General features: G+C 37.7%; 1 protein-coding gene across 1 annotated transcript in view; it reads right to left on the reverse strand.

The window, feature by feature from the left end:
- LARS2 (leucyl-tRNA synthetase 2, mitochondrial) overlaps positions 1-26795 on the reverse strand; it is a 155549-nt gene that overhangs the window by 85653 nt on the left and 43101 nt on the right. The window contains exons 6-9 of the mRNA XM_014062366.2: positions 23558-23647; positions 21734-21877; positions 4670-4777; positions 3847-4006 (exon numbers count right to left, since the gene is read on the reverse strand). Of these exons, the coding sequence (XP_013917841.2) occupies positions 3847-4006; positions 4670-4777; positions 21734-21877; positions 23558-23647 (502 nt within the window). The remainder of the gene's footprint in view (positions 1-3846; positions 4007-4669; positions 4778-21733; positions 21878-23557; positions 23648-26795) is intronic.

A 26795-nucleotide genomic window follows, 5' to 3' on the forward strand; every position in this document is an offset into this window, starting at 1 on the left:
TACCGAGGAGACCTTGCAAAGAATGTCTGACCAGGGAAGTGAACATGGAGAGGCCAAGTGCTGAGAGGAAACTTCCACCATGTCTCAATCTGATGTAACCACCAGAGGCTGGATGGAGGAATTGGCTATCCTGGAAGACCCTGTGAAGGGAAGTCCATTGGCGTGGGGAAGAAGGAAGACTGGGAAGGGAGAACCAAAAGAGATACCCTTGCCCGAGGCAGCCGACAACATGGCTGGAGACATGAGTTGGAATCTCTGGCTGACATCCACAAATGCAACCGAGACTGCAGACGGAACAGCGCCACCTCTCCTCTCAGAGACCTTGGCTGTGAGTGTCCCCAGGATTGGAACTGGACAAGCTCCCCAGAGGGAGCGAATAGCACCAACCCCAGGCATCAAGTTCAATCCCACAATAGCTGGGATTCTTTTGCCCACATTCCCACCTATCTGCAGGAATATGGGCAAGATCTCCACACACAAGGGGCCAAAGTCAGGGTTGTTACCCTGGCTCTGGAGGGAGACGCGGCCTGCTGGATGGTGACCCTACACAATACAAATGCCTCAGTGTTCCACAATTTCGATGGTTTCATGACAGTCTTGAGACAGAGGTTTGAAGACCATTTGGCCGACCGCAAGGCTAGGGTTTGCATCAACACCGTGGGGCAAGGTCACCACCCAGTATCCAAATACACTGAGGAATTCTGATACCTAGCTTGCTGCATGGACTGACCAGAAGTCATCCTTGTGAGCTGTTTATAGCAATAGCAATAGCAGTAGACTTATATACCGCTTCATAGGCCTTTCAGGTCTCTCTAAGCGGTTTACAGAGAGTCAGCATATTGCCCCCAACAATCTGGGTCCTCATTTTACCCACCTCGGAAGGATGGAAGGCTGAGTCAACCCTGAGCCGGTGAGATTTGAACCGCTGACCTGCTGATCTAGCAGTAGCCTGCAGTGCTGCATTTAACCACTGCGCCACCTTGGCTCTTCCGCGCCACCTTGGCTCTTTCAAGGACAGGCTGAATGATGACCTCTACCATGCTTGCATCGCCTGTGGGGTTAAGGATTAGGGTTATTGCCTCCACAGCTGGTACATCCTTACGAAGGAGGCTGAAGTTGACCAAGCAAGAAACCAGTACTGGTCCAGCCAAGTCTGGAAGCTGTCCCCACATGAAGGAAAGTGAGATGCTACCAAGCCTACTTCAAATGTGGCAAGGAAAGCCACTGAGCCACAGCATGCTGAATGAAAATTCTGGCCAAGAAACTCCAGCCAGAGGGAAGTCAACCAACACTGCGCAATGCACCAAACACACGGCCCTGAAGAACTTTTCTTATTTCTGGTCTTTTCTTTACTTTGATGTACCTTCCTAGAAAATGGGAGGGTGGAGGGATGAGTTTGGGGCCATCTGTTTTGTCTCAGATGGAGGAACAAGCAAGTGGCACCTGAGAACAACTTCTTATCACCTTCTCAGCTCAAAGTTCTCATAACAACTTAACCCCTGTGGATTAACCCCTAACGGTTTTGAGCGGGAACTTCAGATCCTGCCTATTCTCCTTGCTATCACTATCTCCCAATAAAAGTTCTTTTTGAAATACTGCCTGTTTCAAGAGTTCTGCTTTTTTGAAGGGAGAGGAAAGCTCTTACAAAGACATTTAAATAATAAAGAATTTAAATATTATATAGATATCATTGTACTGAAATATACTATAATACTGAGAATATGGAATAATAGACAATCTATATAAATAGATTTAATAATATGTTAGTTGACTATGATAGTATTAATATTTTATGGATATATCTCTTCAAATTTCTCTCAACTAATTACTATGTTTTTATATTTTTACTATTGTAGCAATATATTTTTAGTTGTATTTCAACATATATTCTAATTTCTATACGTTGTCATTAAAATATTTAAATAAAGGCTAAAAACAGAAACATATCACAAATGTTCAGTTATTACTAAGAATTTTTGTTCTACTTTTCTCAACTTGATTGAATTTGCTTTCCTAATTTTCAAGTGTTCTAAAAGACTAATATGGATCAGACACTTTGGCCACCTCAATGGCAATTGAGTTAATCTCTTACTTGAAAGAATTAATGATAAAATTAAAACCTTTAATTTATCTCTAACAAAAATTTAACAATATTTTTAAAGTGGACATTTCTGGGATAAAGAATTGGAATCTGGATTCAGGTTCTTAACATATTAAAATGGTATCCACAAATGTGAGATTATGCTTGATTCATCAAAAATGTATTTAAAATGTACAATAAGATTCCACAAAAATGAATTTGAAAGGATAGATATCAATTTTCTATGCTTGAATATATAAAAAAAATTGTTAGGATCATATGATCTTTTGGTATTTTTTAAGATATCTTATTAAGGTATATACTGTGTTAAATGTTAAATATGTTAATGTAATGTTGAATTTTATGCAAAAGCTTTGGAATTCAACTGTTTATCAGAAGTGAAGGGGACGGGATTAAAGAATCACATTGACAAATTAGAAAACCAGACACTAAAGAATGATTGCTAAGAACATATAATCCGATTCAAAAAGTCAGTATTGTCTACATATCAAAGGATGTTGTAATATGTATTTTATGAAAAATATTTTGTGATATTTTAAACAAAAATTGTACTGTACTATTAAGAAAGGTAAAGGAGTCCCTATGGATTTTACTCTGCTATTTGTTGATGACTACAGGGGGCATGCTCATCTCTGTTTCAAGACCATTGAGCCAGGGCTGTTTGAAGACATTTCCATGGTCATATGGCCAGCATGACGTACAGAGCACTGTTACCTTCCCACCAAAGTGGTATCTGTTTATCTACTTGCATCTGCATGCTTTTGAGCACTAGGTTGGCAGGAGCTGGGGTGAGGACGGGATCCCATTGCATGGTGCTCAGGTTTTGAACCTGGGCTATTGGCTTTCCAGCTGAAAAGCCCAGCATCTTTCCAGCTGAAAAGCCCACCGCTGAGCCACCACGCCATTCAGTTCATATTATAAAAATATATTAATTAGTAAACTAGGAACTGTTGATGAGTATAAAATATAAGGTAGGTTCTCCTATCTTTTCTTTATATTTTTACTGGTTTGGGGTTGTCTTTCTGCATGCATGAAGTAAAAAAAAAGGAAGGTCTAATGTTATGTTTTGCTATTAACTAAATAAAGCCATCTTTGAAGATCAAATGTTATTTGTTTGAAGTGAGATCAGTATTTTTCAACTTAATTAGCTTTTAAAGAATACCAAAGCTTTCTTCCACTTTTTTCCTCTTCAGTTAATTTCCCCCTTGAAATATTTTTATGAATAACATCACAATGAAAATTAATAGGCAAAAAGAGATCTAAGTATTATTACACTAAAACATTCTTGTTCCCATACATAACTTTTAAAAGATTGTTCCTTAAAAGCCCTTGTGTTGTCTATGTATGAGTATTTTTTTATGTTTATGTTTTAGCTATTTTGCTTACCAAAATATGCTTGTTCTTTTAAAGGGGACCATTTCTCTCTTTTCCTCTTGATTAATACAATAAAATTTTATATTCTGACTAATGGGAGCATAAGCAAATATTTTAGAGGAAATTAACCATATACATGGTTATAATTGATAATCTTGAGTGATAACTATCATAATTCAGGTTATATATTGTAGTATTTGCTTAGAGTATATTTTGTGATAATCTTGCCTTATAATAACCATCATAATTCAGATTATATATCTGTACCTATTTTTTGGTAGGTGTGATCTCTCATGATGAAATATGGTATGTGTGAACTGACCAGTTCTAATTGACCAAATCAAGCAATGTTAAAATAGACAGTAAATCACCTCTTTCTTGAACAAATTCCCTCTGGAAGATTTCTTTAAGAAGGCTATTTCTGTGTAACAACCGATGGTTAGATAAGATATACAAATAGGATGAACCATATATAGCTTCAGGTGCTGAGGCATATGCTGCTATTGTTTCTCCTGTGGGTTTGTTATTAATCTGTTGAACAAGGAAGTAGAATTATCACAATATATTCAAAACTTCATTTCTTTGCCAATAAATCTGAAACACTGAAGACATACTAGTTGCGTTTTGAGGACCATATTTTGCATCTCAAAATAGCATACTCTAATTTGATTTAAACATACTGCTAAACTTTGCTTTCTTTATATTGACTATGAATTTTTGGACCTGATCAAGTTGGTCAATAAGTTTGTGATCATTAGCTAGAATCATAAATGGACTGTAGTTACTGTACTTAACTTTATGAAACTTGGCTCACATAGCTTGAAAGCTTTTTCTGGGGTTTCACATCATTTCTTCCTTATTTAAAAAGGCTTTACTTGTGCATTTTCTTACTAATATGTTATTGTTAAGGTGGCCATACATGCTTTTATATTTTAAGAGCCACATCTAATGTAATTTTGAAATGTAATATTGAATATTGAAAGTCCCCTTTTGTTCTTAATAACTGTAACTGTAGCTTTCTCCATCATCAGAATCATTTATTTTCTGCTGTCAGAAAGTACACCTCAATTACTCTTCATACAATCCAATTTCAAATGACTCTATCCATATTTCACAGATAAATTCAAACAACTTTCAACCATTTGCAATTTATTGGGGAAAATACTTTTCAATTATTTCCAAGGAACAACTTACTTTCAGCATAAACTCAAAATAACATCCAGTACAATCCCCAAGCCAATTAGCTTGCATTTCCTTTATTCCATACCATTTGGGGAGATCTGACAAGCCATCAAGCAGGGCCTGCAATAACAGTAAGAGGACATTTTAAATCGTCGACATTAAACATGTACAGAAGAAATTGTGTTTGGTCTCTACATATCTAAAATAGTACTTATGAAAAATACACGGCCAGTTGGCATCTACAGAGAATATTCTTCTTTGAATTTAAATAGCTTCTATTATATGTAAAATACTATTTAGGATTTAGCATCAATTTTAATAGTATAAAAGAGTTCCCAGAGCTTGGAAAAAAGCTATCTGCACATTCCCTCTTTAACAGAAGGATGAGGATGGGAGGAGCCAAAATCGCAATGACATGACGTGCGATCTCAATGCTCTGAGATTGCAGTCGATACTTTTGTCTCTGGGTGGTCCAAATGGACCTAACCCGTCCCGCAGAGACGGTGAACGGGAAAAATAAATCTTGCTGATCACAGGAACATCGCAAAGTCTCTTCAAGCCGGTGACAAAAAAATCCAGCCAAATGGCTGATGGTCGGGGAGGCTCCAAAATGGAAGGAAATGGAAAGAGAAAGTGTTTTCAGCTGGTGAGGAATTTTTACTGTTTTAAGAGTGACTGCCTATAAAAAAAACTTAAAATTACTTTTAATTGGAGAACAGAAGAAATAAGCGGCAGAATTAAATTTGGACTGGTTTGAACAGTGGGTTATCTTACTTTTTAAGTGGAATTTATGCAAGCCTTTTAAAACAAACGGATTAAGTTTCCTTCTTCTATTTTTTTCTTTGACTATTCTTTGTAATCTATGGGCTAAAACTCTCCTCTTTCATTACTGTGGGTGTTTTTCTAACATTTAAGAATCAGACCTTTTTTTAACTTGAAATACAAAAAGATACAAAAAGAAACAAAGAAATGGTAACTTTGTAATATTGTAACATTACTACTCGGAGGCTAGAGGTTTGTGCATTGGAAACGAAATACTTTTTTCACTGATTATCCTGGCTTGGCACTTCAAGGACTCACAGCTTGTTTATAGAGAGTGATAAAAAGAAGAAGAAAAGCACACATATGTTCCTTTGAAGTAGATTTTTAACCAGAGAAAAGTGAAATGTTATTGTGATGCTTAATTTTGTTAAAAACTTTTAAGCTAGAGCAGCAGTGTTTGTCAGCTGGAAATCATGGTGCAGTATCAACACCAGAAAGAAGTTTTCAATCTGCAAAAGATACTCTTAAAAATTCAGAAATTATCAAATACAAGTTAGAAGATAGAGAACAAGTTGGATTACTTAATGCATCTAAGAGTAAAATATGACGGAGATGTTGAAGATTTTCCAAAATACATTTTATTTATTTCATTTTCATTTTATACAATCACTTATATACTGTGCATAAAAAAAAAGAAAAAAGGGAAAAAAAACACCCAACATAACACTTCATTCCCCCATACACCCTCTCTTCTCCCCCTCCAACTTTCCTTTCACCCCTCCAGCATTCCCCTCTTCTACTTCCCTACCCCCTCAGACATCTCCCCCTCCCTCCATTTCACCCTCCTTACATTCCCTCTCACTCCCTCTTCACTTCTCCCTTCTCTTTCCCTCTTCTCCTCACTTTGGTGTATCCATACAATTCAATTTGTTTTTAAAATAAAAATAGAAAAAGAAAAAAAGAAAAAAGAAAAAAAAAAGAAAAACGAGCCGCAGTACACAAGTGAATTCTTATTGTTCTAAGGATTGAAACTGTAATTCCACCCTCCCCCCACCCCCCTATAATCCCCCCTCCCTAACCCCCTTACGGCTTCGCAGGTCCCATACCCGGCATAATTCTTTAACAAGCATTTGAGTATAATAAGGCCAGCTAACTTTAAAATAAAAAAAAAATAAGATAAAAGTAAAGCCAAAAAGAAAAAGGAAAAATAGTAGAAAATAAGAAATTAAAAAAAAAAAAAAAAACCCACACCCACACACAAAAAGAAGAAAGAAACAAGAAGGGTCAATAAACCCACTACGTTAACACAGCTTCCCATTATCTGTAAATCTTAAACAATGTAGCTCATTCCAAATTTCGATTATTTTGCTACTTGCAGGGTTTCAAACTGTATTAGAGCCAGGTAAGTTGATCAATTAGAATTCCCCAACTAAAAGTCTCCTTGCTTTGTCTATATATTCAGACCTTTAATTTATCTCTTTTTTATCCAAATATCCAAACCTTTCTATAACACCATTAAACTCAAATACTTCTTTCATTTTTCATTTCCAACACCTCCCTTTCTATCCTTACCCACCTTCACATATAAATTTTTTACCTTCCACCCTGCCTTTATCCATATCCACATATATATTTTATCCACATTCATTGCTCCTCCCATGTTTACTCCACTTTCCTGAAGATTCTCCGACCAATCTTTCTTAACCTTATATTGATATAGCAACTCAAACAAACATCAGCTTGCGTTCTAGCCCCAGGTAATCTAATTAAGCTTTCGCTACCCTTCCCTCTCCCACGCACCTCCCAACTCCGTTCGTCCCAAACCGCAACTCAAAAAGATCACAATTTCCGCTCTCCTCGCCTAAGAAAATAGTTCATGCACAATTTGAGTTAGAGTTCAGACAAAACTTCTGTACAATATATGTCCACAATCAGCAACGCTTCTTTCAGTCTCCATGTCTCATCATCGATATGCCACTTTTCCATTTTATCCCAGACGGAAATCATAAAACTTTAAAAACATCGCTTAGTCTTTATTCTTTAGTCTTCTGCCCTTCCGGAAGAGAAAAGCAACACCCTCCGCCTTGTAGCCACGTGTCTCGCTGTTTGTCTTCTCCTTCTCCTTGTCTCTCCCCAGATCCGGATGAATCAGGAAGTCCCGCCTTCAGGGTCTCGTAGTAAAATTTTCGGGCTTCACAGACGGAATTAATGCGGTGTTTTTGGTTACCAAATGTAACTGTAATACCAGCTGGGACTTCCCATTTGTATGAAATCTGAGAGTTTCTGAGTTCTTCGGTTAAGAAAGCGTACTGTCTTCTTGTTCTTAATATTTGAAATGGAATCTCTTTAAAAACAATCAAGTCCTCCCCATCAATTCTCAACCTCTTTCCGTAGAGCCTCTGTATTATCTCATTTCTAGATTCCCTTGTAGTAAAGTATATTATTATGTCCCTCGGAAGCTGTCGCTGTTTTGCTACCCAGGAATTCTGGCGGTAAATTCTTTGAATCTGCCAATCAAAGTTAGGTCCCGGACTTCCCACCAAGCGACTGAAAGCCTCAAAGAAAGTCTGTTTCAAATTCTCCTGTTGGTTTTCACGCAGTCCTCTAACCCTTATAGCAAAGGCAGTCTTATTAAAATTTATCATGGCAAGTTCTCTTTGAGCGGTTTCAATTTCCTGTTGTAACGTTTGAATTTTTGATATCAGGTTAAGGTTAGTTTCTTCCAAAAGTTCCAATTTGTCCTCCGTTTCAGCAATATAATCTGTCATGACTGTCATTACTCCGATCATATCCTGCTTTGCCTGAGCAATTTTAGCATCAAATTGATCACATAAATCCGATATCAGTTGATTAATCTCCTGTCTGAAATCATTAAGCGTTTTGAAAAGGAATTCTTGTGTTAGCAAATCTCCCGTGGAGGGTGTAGGAGACAAGGGTAGCGACTTCATAGCAGTTTTTGGAGATATGTTATTAAGGAAGCGCTTCTGTTTAGGTTTGGGAGCCATTCCAGATAAAAATAAAAGACAAGCGATCAAGCGAGCCAAAAATCAAAGTCTCTGCTCCCCTCAGTTAATCTTTTAGCAATTAGTACGGAGAAGCCTTCAGGAGGGTAGGGTCAACTAGGTACGTCAGATCAAACACAAAAGCTACGAGATCGCCATCTTGTGACGCAGCTAAAAAAGAAAGGGAGCCTTTTGCGAAATTGAAGCTGGTATTTTAAATAGTAATAGAAGAAGTTCCTCGGGAATGGTCCCCGCCCGGATTGGCTTTTAAATAGCTTAGCTTTGTCCTGGGGGGGGGAGGCAATCTGCCTAGGCTGCAAAAAAGGCAGCGCGGAAAACTGGCCGGAGTAAAGGCTCAGCTAATGTTGAACCTCTTCTCCATTCACAGCAAAAAGAAAAGCTATGAATTACAAAGAGATCCTAACGACTGACCTTCTCCCTGCCCCTTTCTGCCAGAAAGGGGAGATATCTATAGATCTTATAAGATATACGAACCAGAGTCCTGGCAGGAGCTTTGTTGAGCTCCCGACGGCGGCGGCTCCTCCCCCCGAAGCCGAAGATTTTCATCAAATGGAAAAAGTGGTGGTTAAGATCCAAAAAATCAAAGAGGAAAATGAATATAAAGAAATTAAAATTGCTGCTATTTATGGTGATTGGTTTGTTTCTAAAAATGGAAAGAGTGGAATACTGAAAGAGGAATTAAATGGAGGAAAAACCTACCCCAGATGGGAAGATACAGAAGAGGAAAAAATAAAAGAATTTATGGATTTAAAGAGAGAAATCTTATTAGCAATAGTTTTGATAACACCACCGATAATCAAAGATAAGCTGATTAAGGAAACAGAAGAAGGGCATCAAAATTACATGAGAGATTTTATAAGCAAAGAGTTGCTAAGAGGAGTCCATACAAAGTTGATTAAGGAGATGATTAGAGGACTGATGCCATAAATGGCAGAAGATATGACACTGTTTTGTTATTGAAAAGATACAGGTTGATAGATGGAAGAGTATAATTTAAAACTAGTTAAACTTAGCGAAATTTAGTGATAATAGATATAGTTAAATAAATAATTGATAATAATAATAATGTATACAATGTGTAGTGTTATGATAAGTAATAACTGAATATGATTATTGAATGGTACCCATGAAAGGAAGATTAGAAATCCTTTTGGATTATATATAAAGGTTAATAATAATAATAAAAAAGAATTAAGTTAGATTCAGTTAAGTTTTGATTACTGGGGGGGGGGATGATACAATGCAGGATATAGTTAAATAAAGGAGGGATAATGATAATAACGTTCATATAGATAGATAGACAGACAGACAGACAGACAGACATAGACATAGATATAGATATGGGTACAACATAAGGAAATGAGATGTAAATTTTAAACAGTGATTTGGAAAGAAGGATAGAAAACTTTGTTATTAAATATTATGGATTTAGCTAGAATAGGACATAAGGATTTAATGTCATTGGAGGATTTTAGAAATAGTAAATGAAATGCCAGTATGTGGTTATGTATTAAATCTTGGTATATTTTATGACGAAGGACGTTTAAACAACTATAGTCAATTGAAAATGGAGGTAACATGTATAAATATCTGAGTTAAAATACTTGAGTTAATATTAATTATGCTTGATGACTGTGGAAGAGATGCACGAAAGTCTTTTGTAACCAACTGATACACTTTCTACAGTATGTAAAAAAGGAAGATTTTATGTGTTGTGTTTGTTTTGAAAAATAAAAATAACTTTAAAAAAAATAGGAGGAGGATGGCATCTCTCTACTTTATCAATGGATAGTTAGTAAGAAGATCAAGGAATACTCATCCTAATGATAAATAAGACCTAAGTCAACATACCCTCTTTTCAAGACCATTATAACCTAATACATTTTCTCCTTTCAATATATTTGTAATAAAATTCTGTGAAAATCTAGCTTTCTTAGTAATAAGCAGCTACCAGGACTTTGAAAAGTATATAAAGCATATACTGCATATTATTCTAATGCTTATAATAACCACACACACACACAGAGATACACATACATATAAACATATATGCATATATACAAGTAAAGAAAAAAAAGTATGGTTTGATGTAATTCTATCTTCAGATTTGCTTGCTTGTTTGTTTGTTTGTTTATTATTTATTTATTTATTCTATCGTTATTATTTGTATAAGTAATTCAAATTTATTAACATACTTCATACTCTTCCCACCTTGTATTTTCCTGATAACAACAACTTTCAGAGGTGGGCTGAGTTCAGAGAGAGGAACTGGCTCAAAGTCACACAGTCAGTTTTCATGTTTAAGGCAGGACTAGAAGTTTTCTAGCTTGTTGCCTTAAGCACTACATGAAGCTAACTACAAATAAATATGTAAAATATAATACCTAATAATAAAGTACTAATAAAAGGTACTAATAATAAAGATGGTCAAAACCTTACTTTTTTCGTTAAAAAAAGTTTCGTGTACAAAACTTTGTAGAGCTTCTCTATTTGCTCTACAAAACAAGATTTTATATACCAATATTAATACAACAAGAAAATGCAATGCTGAGTTGCACTATAGTTATGCAATTGTAGGAAAGCTGCAGGAATTATGATCCAAAACAACCCAAATGGCACTACCAGTCTAAAACATCTCAGGAAATTAAATACCAACATATCAATTAATAATAATAGAACCAGGTTGCCAACTGAGATATAATTTATCAGCTTTCTTAATTGGAAAGTGCGCGCTTTTAAGAGATAGACATACAATATGATATTTTGTGTCTATATCAGAAGTGGTATTCAGCTGATTCGTGCCAGTTCGAGCGAACCAGTAGTGAACATTTTGAGCAGTTCAGAGAACTGGCAAATCCCACCATTGGCTGGCCTCGCTCGCCACTTGACCCTGCCCGCTACTCACTCTGCTCACTCGCCCCACCCACCTGCTTGCCCTGCCCACCAACCCCACCCAGTTATTTCTCATCTCACCCCTCTGGCATACCTGTTGCTTCTGTTTGGCTCCTTGCTTGTGTTGACCACACAGTATCTATGGGCCAGGCAGCTTGCCTGTCTTCCCACATGGTGCCTGCAGCTCTACTGAGCGGCCCTAATAGGCCTGGGTAAGCTTGCAAGTCACATCTTCCTCCCACCATCCCACGTGGTGCCGCCAGCTTGCCTGCTTTCATCGTGGCCTACCATGCTGGCCATGCAGCCCAGCTAATATCCGTGCCTCACCTGTTCTGCTCACCATAGCTACCTCTGAAGGTAAAGCACTCGGCAAAGGACTGCCTCAGAATGGACACGGCGAGACAAGGCCACCTTTTGGCCTCACCAATCACCACCCTTCTGCCCACATGCCACCTGTTCTTCCTTCGCCTCAGGTCAGGGACGCACCAGTCCCCTGCTCTGGACATACCAGGGCCTCCTCTTGCATGCCGCCCACTCATCCTTCGCCACCCGTTGCCTTGTTTCCCCTCCTTCAGAGGCTGTGTCCCTCACTCAATCTCCCTGCCTCCTTCCCCATAACTGCCTCTTTCTTTCATCCCATGACATTATCTTCCTCCTGCATCTGGTTGCAGAGGGGAAGGCAAACCAAGGCTGAGTCGTCACCACTTGGCTCCCCGCCAGCTACAGCTGCCACCTCTATTTTTCGGTGTGAGAAGCCTCCAGCCGCTGCTCTTTACTGGCATGAGCATCTTCAGTTCTAGCCGGCTTGGAGCAGTTTTTGAGCTTGTTAAGGAGCACTGCTCCTCCACCCCAGCCATGCCTTTTCAAGTCTGGGCTGCTTGGAGTGAAAAGCATACAATATGCAATAGCCTGGTCTTGAAAATGCTCCTTCATGGTTTACTGCCTTGTCGTGATTAAGGGGTTTGCGTAGCTCAATGAAGCTATGAGCTATGCCATGCAGGGTCACACATGAGAGACAGGTGGATCTGACAAAACGTGATCCACTGGAGAAGAAAATGGCAATTCACTCCAGTATCTTTTTAATGAAAACCCCATGGATGGCACCAAAAGACAAAAAGATATGATGCCGGAAGATGAGCCCCTCAGGTCAGAAGGTATCCAATATGCTACTGGGGAAGAGCAGGGGGCTAGTACTAGTAGCACCAGAAACAATGAAGTGGCAGGCCCAAAGCCGAAAGGACGACCAGGTGTGGATGTATCTGGTGGTGTATATAATGAGTTATATCAGTAGATGGGAATATGAAAGTAGATAATTAAATAAATACTATTAATTTTTAATGTAATTTAAACAATGTTGGGAATTTAAAATGTTAATGATTGGAGAAGGGGAATTCGTGAGATATTTTCTGGGAAGAAAAAATAGTGTAAATAACTGGAAAAAGGTGAAATACAGGTGTAGAGTGATGTTAACTATTGAATTGAATTGAATTTATTATATTTCTATGCCGCCCTTTTCCCAGAAGGGACTCAGGGTGGCTCACAACCCAAGTCGGGGGGGGGGGGGATAGGGGATACAAATAGGGGAAAAAAAGACATGGACAAACAATACCACAATTTAAAAACAACTCAACAGGCACACCATTTGAGCGGGGACAGGAACTCATCAGCCCCAGGCCTGTCGGAACAGCCAGGTTTTAAGGGCTTTGCGGAAAGCCTGGAGGGTGGTGAGGGTCCGAATCTCCACGTGGAGCTTGTTCCAGAGGGCCGGAGCAGCCACAGAGAAGGCCCTCCTCCGGGTAGTCGCCAGTCGGCATTGGCCAGTGGATGGAATTCGGAGGAGGCCTAATCTGTGGGATCTAATTGGTCTATTGGAGGTAATTGGCAGCAGGCGGTCTCTCAAGTACCCAGGTCCAATACCATGAAGGGCTTTATAAGTGACGACTAGCGCCTTGAAGTGTATCCGAAGACCGATAGGCAGCCAGTGCAGCTCGCGGAGGATAGGTGTAAGTGGGTGTACCAGGGTGCACCCACAATCGCTCGCACGGCTGCATTCTGGACAAGCTGAAGTCTCCGAATGCTCTTCAAGGGCTGCCCCATGTAGAGCACATTGCAGTAGTCCAGTCTTGAGGTCACAAGGGCGAGGGCCTCCCGGTTCAGGTAGGGACGCAACTGGTGCACCAGGCAAACCTGGGCAAATGCTGACAGCTGACAAGTGGTGTTCAAAAGTCATCTGTGGGTCCAGGAGGACTCCCAAATTGCGAACCCTGTCTGAGGGGCGTACTGTTTGACCCCCCAGCCTGAGAGATGGAAAACTTGGCCAATTAGTGGGAGGGAAACACACCAGCCACTCGGTCTTATCCAGATTGAGTGCAAGCTTGTTAACCCCCATCCAGACCCTAACAGCCTCGAGGCACTGACACATCACGTCAACCGCTTCACTGAGTTGGCATGGGGCGGACAGATACAGCTGTGTATCGTCCACATACTGATGGTATTTTATCCCGTGCCGTCGAATGATCTCACCCAGTGGCTTCATGTAGATATTAAACAGGAGGGGGGACAGGACCGAACCCTGTGGCACCCCATAATTCAGGGGCCTAGGGGTCGATCTCTGCCCTCCGACCAACACCGACTGTGACCTGTCCGAGAGGTAGGAGGAGAACCACCGTAGAACGGTGCCTCCCACCCCCACCTCCTGCAGTCGTCGCAGAAGGATACCATGGTCGATGGTATCGAAGGCCGCTGAGAGGTCAAGGAGCACTAGGACAGAGGCATGACCCCCATCCCCGGCTCTCCAGAGATCATCGGTCAGTGCGGTCAGAGATCATTGGTCAGTGCGACCAAGGCGGTTTCCATGCTATGTGTAAAAAATGTGTAAAAAATGAATAAGAAATGATAAAGAATTATGTAAAGAGAATAATACTGTGGAAGTTGGAATAGCAAAGCTATGATTAAAAATGATTAATTTGTAAAGATGAAATAATAGTAATTAGTTGAAGACAAAAAGAAAAGCATGTTTAGTAATGTAAGCTTAAATGAATAATGTAAGGATTATACAAAAGATTATACAAAAGATTATACAAAAGAGATGAATATTGATAAAAGTGGGAAGATTAGAATATATTGAAACTATGATCATGAATATGATGCATAAGATGTGATCTGATCCACATTCTGTCCATAAAGTATGTATGATGGGAAAAAAATTGCAATAAAACTTGTCTTAAAAATAAAGAAAAGAAAGGAAGTGTGATGCTCTAAAGATCTCTACTTAGGAACCTGGACGATCCATGAATCAAGGCAAACTGGATGTGGTCAAACAAGAGATGACAAGACTGAACATTGACATCTTAGCAATCAGCGAACTAAAATGAACAGGAATGGGTGAATTTAAATCAGGTGACCATCAGGTATACTATTGCAGGCAAGAATCCCTCAGAGGAAATGGCATAGCCTTTATAGTCAATAAAAGAATGGGGAAAGCAATACTGGGCTACAATACTGGCCTACAAAAGTTAGGCTCCAGCAGCATGTGGATCAAGAATTACCAGAAGTACAGGCAGGATTTTGAAGAGGCAGAGGAACTAGAGATCAAAGTGCCAACATACACTGGATCATGGAGAAAGCTAGGGAGTTCCAGAAAAACATCTATTTCTGCTTCTACTTATGCTAAAGCCTTTGATTGTGTGGATCACAAAACAAATTGTGGAAAGTTCTTAAAGAGATGGGAGTACCAGACCATCTTATTTGTCTCTTGAGAAACCTATATGCGGGTCAAGAAGCAAAAGTGAGAACTGGATGGAACCACTGATTGGTTCAAAATTTGGAAAGGCGTCCGGCAAGACTGTATAATGCCACCCAACCTATTTAACTTATATGCAGAGCACATCATGAGAAAGGCGGAGCTAGATGAATCAAAAATTGGAATTATGATTGCCACGAGAAATCAATAACCTCAGATATGCAGATGATCAATGTTCCCTCTAATTTTTTTTCAGTGTGGGTGGAAAAGTATAGTGTTTGAGTGGCACATTTTCATGCCTGAGCACCTGAATTTTTTTCACAGATGTCACCCAAGACAACAATGAAATCAGTTTTATATCAAATCAAACTAATAAAAATTTAAAAATTGTAAACGAATAAATTTAGAAATATTTGTTCAAAAGCAAACTCACCACAATTATCTTTTCAAACTCATTTTGGATTAAATAAAAAAGAGCTTTGAAATGAATATATAAATGGCATTTAATACTAGTAATATTAAAATAGTAAATGTTTGATATACTTCATTTTAATGAATTTCACTTGATATACTTCATTTTAATATATTATATGCAATTTGCTATTTTAAATGAGTAAAATGATTAAAATCCCCATGCATAAAGTCTGATTCACATCTAACAGTTTTCTTCCATCATTAATTTGTAAACTCAAGGATTTATTGCCTGTCTGTTCAATAATGTTTGCTGATTGTTTAAAAAATTGTGGCAATTTGTTCCTCTCTATACAGGTGGTTTCAGTAACCTATTACTACTGAGCTCTGGGAGACAATTCTGCATATAACTAATGATAGTAACTAGTGACCCAAAATATCCAACAAAATTGCACAGATAAACTGACAGATAGGAAGTGTAATTAGCTTAAAAGCAAAAATATTCTCAATAGCTTTGAAAATCCCAATGAGTTATCAAATATCACGTGATGTCACTTGACCGGTTGGAGACTCAAAGATAGCTGAGATTGCAGCTAGGAGAGGTAGAACAAGGAAGATTTTCTTTGAAAGAGAGAGATGCACGAGGAAACAGATCCTGCTTTCTGCATTTGGATTCTATGGCGCACATGCTCTAGGTGGGAATCTAGGATCGCTGTCGCGCCACCCTGGATTTGCCAATGTGAGCCTCAAGTAGGTAACCTCAAGAGAAACAGCGGCAGTGAGCCTCCAGCCTTCACTTTCTACCTCGTTGCGTCACTGCCGCTGTTTCTCTCGAGCGTGGGTTGCTCTCTGTGGAGCAACCCACGCTCAGCTTAGTTGGCTCATTCTTGGTTCGTGACCAGCCCCCACCCCCACCCCTTGTGGGCTTTTATGTGTTAATCGAGGCACGGATGCTGGAGAGGAAGAAATAGCCAGCTGCTTTCACACAATGCGTTTATCTTAGAGGCTGAATTAATCATGCGGATCAGAAAGACACGGAACTTTCTTTCAGCGAGTTTCGGCCAATCACTCCCTCCCCCCCCCCCCAATGAGGCAAATTTAGCCTTCTTAAACTTGTGCAAAGGCAGCTGTGGGCAATGTTCCCTCTAAATAGTTGCTCCAGGAATCCCGAGCCACCTCAAGTCCTCAACCCAGTCACTTTGCTGCCCTGCTGCACCTCAAGACTCCTGTTTAGCTGGAGGGGGTTTCAATCGCGATTGTGCAGCCACTCTGCAGACTGCAGTCCGTGTCGGGGAAATTACACTGTGTAGCAGTTAGAAACTGCTGCGCGGTGTTTACTTTCCACATGTGTGCCCGCGCACCTGTGCACCTTAGAGGGAACACTGCAGATGATACCACTCCAATGGCAGAAAGTAAAGAGGAACTAAAGAGCCTCTTGATGCGGGTGAACAAGGAAAGTGCAAAAATTGGCTTGAAACTCAACATTAAGAAAATTAAGATCATGGCATCCATCCATTCCTGGCAAATAGATGGGGAACAGATTTTATTTTCCTGGGCTCCAAGATCACCACAGATGGGGACTGCAGCCAATAAATTAAAAGACGCTTGTTCCTGGGAAGGAAAGCTATGGCAAATCTAGACAACATACTAGAAAGCAAAGACATCACTCTGACAACAAAAGTGTGTATAATCAAGGCTATGGTTTTTCCAGTTGCAATATATGGCTGTGAAAGTTGGACCATAAGAAAAGCTGAGTGCCAAAGAATTGAGGCCTTTGAACTATGGTGCTGGAAAAGACTCCTGCAAGTTCCTTGGACTGCAAGGCAATCAATCCGGTCAGCGCTAGAGAAGATCAACCCTGAGGGCTCTTTAGAAGGCCAGATCCTGAAGATGAAACTTAAATACTTTGGTCACCTAATGGGAAGGAAGGACTCACTGGAGAAGAGCCTAATGCTGGGAAAGATTGAGGGCAAAAGAAGAAGGGGACGACAGAGAATGAGGTGGCTGGATGGAGCCACTGAAGCAGTAGACCTGAGCTTAAATGGACTCCAGAGGATGCTAGAGGTCAGGAAGGCCTGGAGGAACGTTGTCCATTGGGTCGCAATGGGTTGGACATGATTTCACAACTAACAACAACAACAATGCAAAAGTACTCATTTAATGTCAAGGAAACAAAGAAAATAACATTATCATTCATATTCAAAAGTAAGAACAATGGATGTCAGAATAATCAAAATAATCTGAGAGCAAAGACAGAAAGAACTTTAATAAATACCAGAAAATCTACATGAAAATGATGAGTTTAAAATCAGAACATTTCTGACAGTTTTGAGGCTGAAGATGACATTTACTTAACACACTCACAATATTTTAAAATGCTACTTCAATAGACTAATAGGATACAAAGAATTAGTTGCAGATTTATCTGTACCTTTCTAAATATTGTTCTGCTAAATATTTTATGACTGGTAGTCATGGTGCAAAACTCAAATAAGACATTATTCATTTGCAGAAATAAATGTAGACTAATATAAAATATATCATTTTAAATTTATATAAAGGTATTGGTAAAACGGAGGCTTTAAGAGAAAGAGAGTCTTAATGAATAGAATGAGCAATAGAAAAAAAAGAAAAAGAGAAGCCAGGCAGACATGTACTGTATGGGCACATGAATTATTCCTGGGCAAACTATTATTTGTTGGGATTGGTTTGTTACATCTGCACTCAATTACATGAAAATTATATGAAAATTATATGAGCAGGAAAAATAAAACCAAAAGACTTTTGAGGGAGCTACATGATCCTTTTTTAAAATGAGCTTAAATTTTAGATTAAAGAAAACAGATTGAATTCAATTTCTAGGTAGATAGCAAATTTATCTCACAATAAAAGAAGATGATTTGGTTTAGATGGTTAACAAGATGCAAGTAAAAAAAAATCCAAAACACCAAGATTGAATTTAACCACAGAAAATGAGGCGATCCTGTTTTACAAATTAAACAAAAATCCAGAACAATTACGTTGAGACAGGAATAGAGTATAGAGTATTCACTGTGGGATATTGTTGATGAAAAAACTCAATGGTATATTTGAAAATAATTATTGTAAATAAACATAAAAGAAAACAATACTATTTTCATAAAGTAAGCATACTAAACAAGCCTAGTATGTACCTTCATCTATTGAAACAGGAAGACGATTTTAACCAGTTTTTCATTTCTGTCAGGCATTTTGATATTAAAATGGATAATGAAAATTAAAGCAGTCATTAAACACTAATCAAAAAATCTTTTTGAACGTAAATAGTTTACTCTTTTCTACACAAGCTAAGGTTTAAAGAAATCTATCATTTATAAGGCATAATTCTAGTACTAAAGAAGCAATCTTGCATGATTGGAAAGTGGCAGTCAACAGTACCAGTTGCTAAGAGACAGAGACAAGGGAATTATAGGGCTGGGTGTTTCAAGCACAGTGATGACCTAGGTTGAAAACTGATCTGAGATATTACAAAGAGAAATTATTATTATTCAGAATATTTCAACTTTTTTCTCTCTTTCATTCCCTGACTTAAAAAAAAATTGTATTGTGAAATTGTCCTCTACTGAATAACAACATGGGACTCATTAAAATAAGAATTAAAAATAATTCTTCTAACTTATGGAAAACTACTACTAAGATTATAAATATAACATTTTTTTTTTACAAGAAGCCATCTGATGAGCAATTTCTTTCTTATCATTTATAATATGATCTCCCATTTCATTTATCAGATGAAGTTCTGAATCCCAACTCAAAGGAAAGGTCCCTGATAGTAGAGGGAACGGCAAGATGGGCTTGTACATATAAGGTTGCTTCAGAATACATATTATGGCAACAAATGTATTTAATACGCAGATAAGGTCTCAAAATAGAAAAAAACTTTTCATAGGGTAAAATGTTGATTTTTTTTTTAAAGTGGGAGGTGATACAGAAAATTGTCAAACACTCACCGGAAGAGCTGCGATGGGAACGGTTGGGAAATAGCGGAGTTCTGACAGGCTCCGCCAAATCCCAACCAGACACCCAATGCTAGGGACTTTTGGATCAGAACCCATTCTGGAGGAACAGGTGAAAAAGAAGAAACCTCTTGTAGACCAAAGAGGAACTGACAGATCCTCGAAAGGTCTGAGATAAAGTTCTTCACCTGACAGCAGAAGTGGCAGTGACCACATTAATGACTGCTTTAAAGTCGGGGCAACTGGACCAAGCTATTTGAGCAGGAGACGTGCTGGAACAAAGTGTTGGATCTGGGTAAAAGAGTGATCACCCCAAGATCAAGAAACTTTAAATTTGGATTAAGAAGAGACCTGGAGTGGAAATTAGCGGCTATTTAGCAGACGGGGAATTTAACAGAGGAAAAAGGGCGGAGACAAAAATGGAAAGCCCTAGAAGACTTTTATTCCGAATATTTGGACTTGGAAACATCAAAAATAATAAAAGAACTTGGGGAAAAATTTCCTTTCTTTCTTTTGCTACTTTTTCTATTTTTTATGGAATAAATATGGATTTTGACAGCTTTTGACAGCTAGAACACATTGCCTACAGTGGAGAGGGAGACATCTACTGGTGAGAAGAGGATACTAAAAACCTAATAGAAATTGACAGGGGAAAGCACATCTGTAACCTGACCTTGACTGTAGCAAATAAAGATACTTTGAAGGTGTGAGAAATAACAAGGAGGATTTGTTTTTGCAACAGTGTTGTGGATTGTACATACTGTTTTGTTGGAAGACAAAAAGCAAATAAAAAATGGAATTGGACTTTAGAAATTGGCAATAAGAAAAGGAAAAAAGAACTTTAAGCTTAAGTAAAAATGATATAATAGAAAAAGTTTAAATAGTTTGTTAAATTAATTAAACAGACAATATGGAATTTTGGGTATATAATAAAATACTTGATATGTTAAAAAATGTACGTGAAATGCTACATGGAAAAAAAACAGTGGCAACTCAGAGGGAACACTTAAGAACAAGGAGAAGGAGAAAAGGAGGAAGGAAAGGAATTCAATGAAGCACAGTAAAATATCATAGAAGAAAAAGATTGAAAAAGAAAAATACTTAGATGATTATACTGGGATTTATAGTTATATACCCAAAGGAGACAAGGGGGAAATTGCCTCCCAAAAGGGAACGTTAAATAGCAAAGGTGGGATTAATGGGGAAAGATGGGGGGGATTGGGGAGAGGTACTAAAACAACAGAATTAAAAAAGATTGGAAAGAAAAATATAGGAATTTCAAGATCAAGAAAATGAAAGCGCTAGGCAAATGGGTGGAGAGAAGAGAATATAAGAGAAATGAAGCTCCTGAGAGATTAAGCGAAAATGGTTGAAAGGAGGAAAGAAAGAAAAGGATTTACTAGTAGAATAGAATGAAATCTAGTAAATATAGCCAACGGTATATATTCAGTACAATGTGAAGGAAATAGATTAAAATTATTACTTGTGGATAACTAACTAAATGAAATGTTTACTACTTGAGGATATATGTTATTAACAGTAAAACAGAATAATAGATGGAAATAATATGTTAAATTTGATTAATTTGGAGAGGAAAATAATGATATTGTCTATATATTAAGAAGAAATTAAAATTAAGCAGGAGAATATGGAATGAAAATAAGATGACTGAAATGTAAAATGGAAATATGATGTAAAATGTACTATGCATAATAAAAGATGTAAAGGGGGGGGGAAACCAGGACAACACTTTGTTTATAAAAAAAGGTAAAATATGTAACAAAAAAACTGTTTGAAAAAAAAATTGTCAAACATGGAATCTGCATTTAGTTCAAGTCTCGTGGAATGATGAATATGTAAGTTGTTCACTAAATTATATTAGTGTAGCTAAATCAAGATTTAAGACATTCAATTCATCTTTATCACACACAGATATGTACTTCGTTTGTGACTTAATATAAAAAAACTGTAATAAAAGTGCAGTTTCTATTAGATTAGCATGACCTCTCATTTTAACACATTTGTTAACAAAAAATACATTCTTTAGAGAAGCAAGGTGCCCTAACAACATTACATTAATGCAACTCTATCCATTTTTGTAAACAGCTATAAAGGCTCCACACAAGAGAGGACAAAAAATATACAATAATTCTATATAGATGTACTGATACTGATTTCTATTGATATAAAGACCTTCAAGTTTGCTTGTCTTTTAGAATTTTTGAGGACTAACTCCCCTCTATATTCATACCTTTGCATAAGCAGTTGTCTTAATGAACCACTGTTTAAGGTATTTTTTTTCCACCTTTGCTCCTGAACGCCATGAACAGCCATTTTCATCAACTTGTTCATTAGCAAGGACAGTGTGATCCATTGGGTCCCAATTCACCATTGCCTAAGTAATGCCCAAAATCAGAGAGAAGAAATACTAGTATGAGCAAACTTGAGCAATTTTTCAAGTAGGAGATTAGCACAAATATTTATACTTTATGAATCCTTAAACATATACCAATTTTCTAAAGCTTTTTTCCTCAGAACCAGTTATCCCTTATACTCAAGCTTATTCTGTAATCATTTCCAAGACAATGCAAGGAGGTGATGTTTAGTCAAATGTTCTACCGAGATTGGAACCAAAATGCCTGAAAGTTCATTTGCAAACCTGCAAAATATAATGCTAAATCATCCAGTTGTGATTATATCATGGTTCCAATTGTGATTATATCATGGTTACATCTAAGACATGTTTTTATTTTTCTGAACTGGGTCACTATATCTTATCTAATAAACAATAGTTACAACAAACATTGTTAGAGTGCAATATGAGAATCTAGCTTACATTTTTGGAAACCCTTCTCCCGCTGTAGCATTTTCTTTCTGAAGCGAGACATCCTCACAATGGACAGATAAACCTCTTTTACTATGATGTCCCGTTTTAGAGTATTCTCTTCAAAGAAGGTTGCCTGGCACACAAGTTTATTTGTTCTGATGCAAATATTTTTTTTAAAAAATCTAGCTCCTATGATTCTTTAATGTTATATAATAATAATAATAATAATAATAATAATAACAACAACAACAACAACAACAAAAATAATAAATCCGGCGAAACAACTGGCCACTGTGATACAATTGTATAATAATAATAATAATAATAATAATAATAATAATATGTATTATTTTTACTGGTGTGTTATTAATTGTAATATTTTATTTCTTTGTATCATTTATCATGGGGTGTCAAACTGAAGGACTGTGGGCAGGATCTGGCCTGCAATGTGGCTAGATCTGGTCTGAGGGGCTAGCCACCCTTGAGATAACATAGGAACAGTCCTCAGTGCCTCAGCTCCAGCTGACGCCAATCAGGTGTTAGTCTATAACTTGATGGTCGCCATTTGGGCCAGAATGCAGTTAGCCTTAGATTTGCGGGGCTGCCTTGGTGCCACTGAGGAACTGCCCCATCTCAGCCCCGCCCCTGGGCGCTCACATCTTCTCCCCCAGAGAAAAGGAAAGGAGGGCGAAGAAGGAAGGAGATAGGAATGAGAAGGAGGGAGGAAGGAGATGGGAATGAGAAGGAGAGAAGGAGGGAGAGAGAACAGAAGGAGGGAGATGGGAATAAGAAGGAGAGGAGGAAGGGGAGGGAGGAGATGGGAATAAGAAGGAGAGAAGGAGGAAGGGGAGAGGAGCAAGCAAGGAAGGAAAGAAATGTGAATGAGAAGGAGAGAAGGAGAGAGGGAAGGAAGGAAGAAAGGAAAGAGGGAGGAAGATGGGAATGAGAAGGAGGGAGGCAGGGAAGCTGGACACATCCAGCCAGCCATGCTCCCAAGCTCAACCATAACCTTGATGTGGTCCTCAATAAAATTGACACCCCTGATTTATCATAATGGAGGCATTGACACTGAAATTTGGGGAAGAAATGTTTAAGTACAAAGCAAATAATCTTTCTCCTTTCTTTTATGGATTTACAGTATGTAGTTTTTTAAATTTTTTGAGCTTTATACCTGTCTCACAAGCAATAGTTATTCAAGTTTGGAAAGGTAATCTACAATATCAGTTTGAAAACAATATTAAAACTTACTTCATTCTGGTAGACTAAACCAGCTTCGTAAAGCTTAATAAAAAGATATTGCGTCCACTTATAGTACTTAGGAGAGCAAGTGATTATTTCCTGTAAATATAAAAAGTAAATCAAATCAAAATAGTATGTTAGTGCCCAGAAGATAATCATCTGATGCAGAACTCAAATGTACTTTGTGAAAGATGTCTAGCATTTTCTCCATTAAAACAAATGAGAATTTTTTTTTGACTAGAAGTCTCAATAGTCAAATTCAGCAGAAAATAAATCTCATTCATTTTGCAGAATAATGTGTAGACAATTAACAACCCACATATATTTATTTATTACATTTTTATGCCACTCATCTCCCCTATAAGGTGACTGTAGGGAAGAATAGAATAGGGATTATATTACTAAAATCCACACATAGAACTTTGACAGGCATGCAAAGAGGTATCTTGTCAAGATTCTGCAAAAGTTTTAATTAAAACTACAAAAATGTTTTGTAATCAACGCATTCCACGTCCCACCACCACTCCAAAATGTCCTTATCTAGAAGTGCTTTGATCCTGTCTTGGCTTATTCCAATTTCTGTTTCATGGTCAAAGTAGGATGTTTTAAGGTCAAACTACTTTCTAAAGTAGCTGATTCCTTTTCCAAAATATTTTGTGGCTCTGAGTATTTTATCCCAAAATATTCGGTATACCTCTAGATTTAGTTCCAATAGTGAGGATCAAAGCATTATTTGGGCCACAAACAAAAGTAAACAGCTTTCTAAATAAAAGCAAAGAAGAGTAACAGGATTGAGTACCAAAGTAATTCCCTAGCAATTTTATTACCTTCTTTTCTTTCATATCCCTGTTTATATAGATCTTATCCCTCACGAAAGGATTTTGTCACAGTTAATCTTATGATCTTATTTAATATTTATGTGCTTATGAAATATTTTCTCTAGCCTACTATACTGTATCTAAGCCTATATGCATGTAAGTGAACCCGTTTTTGCATGTTTCTTGTCTTTTCTATCTCCTCTTTTTTTGTGATCTCTTTTTTCTTATCAAATTCAATTCTGTCACCTCCTGGGGTGGAGAGTCACACAGTAAAATTAATATAAAATAAATCATAGAGAAAAGAGTAGCTTCACATAGTTTTAAAAATATGAATCTGGGATTCGACAGGAAATTCTCCAGCTGGACAGACGCAGGAGGTGTGGGCTCCTAAGACTCTCACATGAACCCTGTCTGACAAACCATCTCCGAAGATTCTTTTGAATCAGAACCCCCACTGGAGGTGGGGGCAAAGAAGGGCAGCGTGTCATCAAACCCTGAGAGAAGCAGCAGATCTCTCGTGGGTTAGAGATTTGCCTATGAATCGGAGTCGGGGTGACAGCCTTCATGGCTGACAAGATGCTGGCCTTTTTGTCAAAATAGAATTTGGAACAGGCGGAGATCAGGAGAGATAAAACACCTGTTAAGAGAATTTATCTAACCCACAACTATAAATTAAACCTCAAAATGGCAAAGAAATTTTGAGAAGATAAATAATACTGATGGTCAGATTGAAACTTTTTTTCCCTAAAAGAAAAAGAAGAAAGGAAGATAGAGGGTTGTAAACCACCACCCCCCTCGAAGGTCTTTGTCTGCACTTTCAAACAGAAGAACAGAAAGCAGAGCAGCTACAAACCCACATAATTATAAACGTTAAATTTGGTTTTGGATCTTAAACAGAAACCAACATTTTTACTTTGTTTGAATTTCTTCCAGCTAAAATAATAAAAAAAGCACGTCTTCTTCTGAACCCACTCAATATAAACTCTATTTTAGTCTCGGATATCAAATAGAAACCAACTATTTTGATCTCTTTTTCCCTGATAACGGATAACCTAACCTTGACTATATGGGAGCTTTAACTAACCAACTACCATAAATGAGAAATTGCAAGAGCAGGAGGTAAAAGAGTACCTGAATCTAGCTCTTTATAAGTTTGTTTTAATTGATATGTTTTAAGCAGCTGTGGCTGATCGGAGATGGAGGGGACAGGGGGGAAGAATTATTACAGAGATAAAAACTGGAAAATGCTAGGGTTTTTTCTCTTTTCTTTTTTTCTCTTCCCTCCTTCATCTTTTTATTTTACAGCAAAAGATTAAGATGGTCCCAGCTTCACTTCCGGTCCCACAGTAGTTAAAACTTAAGGTGGACCAGAGCCTCAAAATAAGACTTTGTATAACTAACTGCAATTTTGGAACTGGATATTAAGGAACAACAAAAGGCCAAGATGGCTCCCATCGTTCTCCCCTACAGCAGTGGAAGTGTACGAACTTAAGGTGGATCAGAACTCTGAAATAACTGTATAGCTAATTCTAACTTTGGAACTGGACATCATGGAAAGCTGGGAATTTGAAGAATTATAAAAAATATGCATAAATCATTAAAATCAAGCCTAAATAGAATTCTAAACCCAGAGAAGCAGGTATCTAAAGAAGAATTCAAAGAAGAAGGGGGGCAAGATAATGAAGGAGTAGAAACGGAGGGAAATAAAAGGCAGACAAAAGAAGTTGAGGCTTTTAGTAGCATAAGGGAAATTGAAGGGGAAGGTTTTGCCCCAACAAAGAGAAATAAAAAACATCCTTTTGGTGGAGACCTGCAGAAAGTTGGGGAGAGTGGATATGCCAAGCAAAGAGAAGAGAGAGAGCAGGAGCAGAGAGGTGGGACAAAAGACTTACTAGGAAAAAATTAGATAACTAGAAAATTGTATGTATATAAAACTAAGATAAGGGTTTTATTTCTAAATATGACAATAAAATGGAGTTGCTAATTGATTGAATGTAATAATGGAAAGATAATTAAGCAAAAGTCAAAATATATGGAATATGGATAAATATAATATTGATATTGATGTGGGGAGGTTGTGAAAAAATGACAATAAAATGGAGTTGTTAACTGGATGAATATAATAATGGAAAGACAACTAAACAAAGGCCAAAATATACGGAATGTGGATAAATATGAAACTGACATAGGGAGGTTGTAAAGCAGAAGTTTGCCATTCACTTTTATATATGATAATTAAACTGAGTGGCAAATTGACTGGAAATGACAACAGAAGAACAACTAAGCATGGGTTAAAATATATGAAACATAGATATACATAGAACTTTTAAGATGGTGAAATAAAGCGAGATATTTACCATTTGTTATTCTATACAATAGATTAAGGGAATTGAAATGAATATTGAACAGCGAGTTTGCCATTCATAGAC

The sequence above is a fragment of the Thamnophis sirtalis genome, unplaced genomic scaffold, assembly GCF_051295495.1.
Source record: "Thamnophis sirtalis isolate CommonGarterSnake01/CBP01778 unplaced genomic scaffold, rThaSir2_p1.2 scaffold_4, whole genome shotgun sequence".
Classification (NCBI taxonomy): Eukaryota; Metazoa; Chordata; class Lepidosauria; order Squamata; family Natricidae; genus Thamnophis; species Thamnophis sirtalis.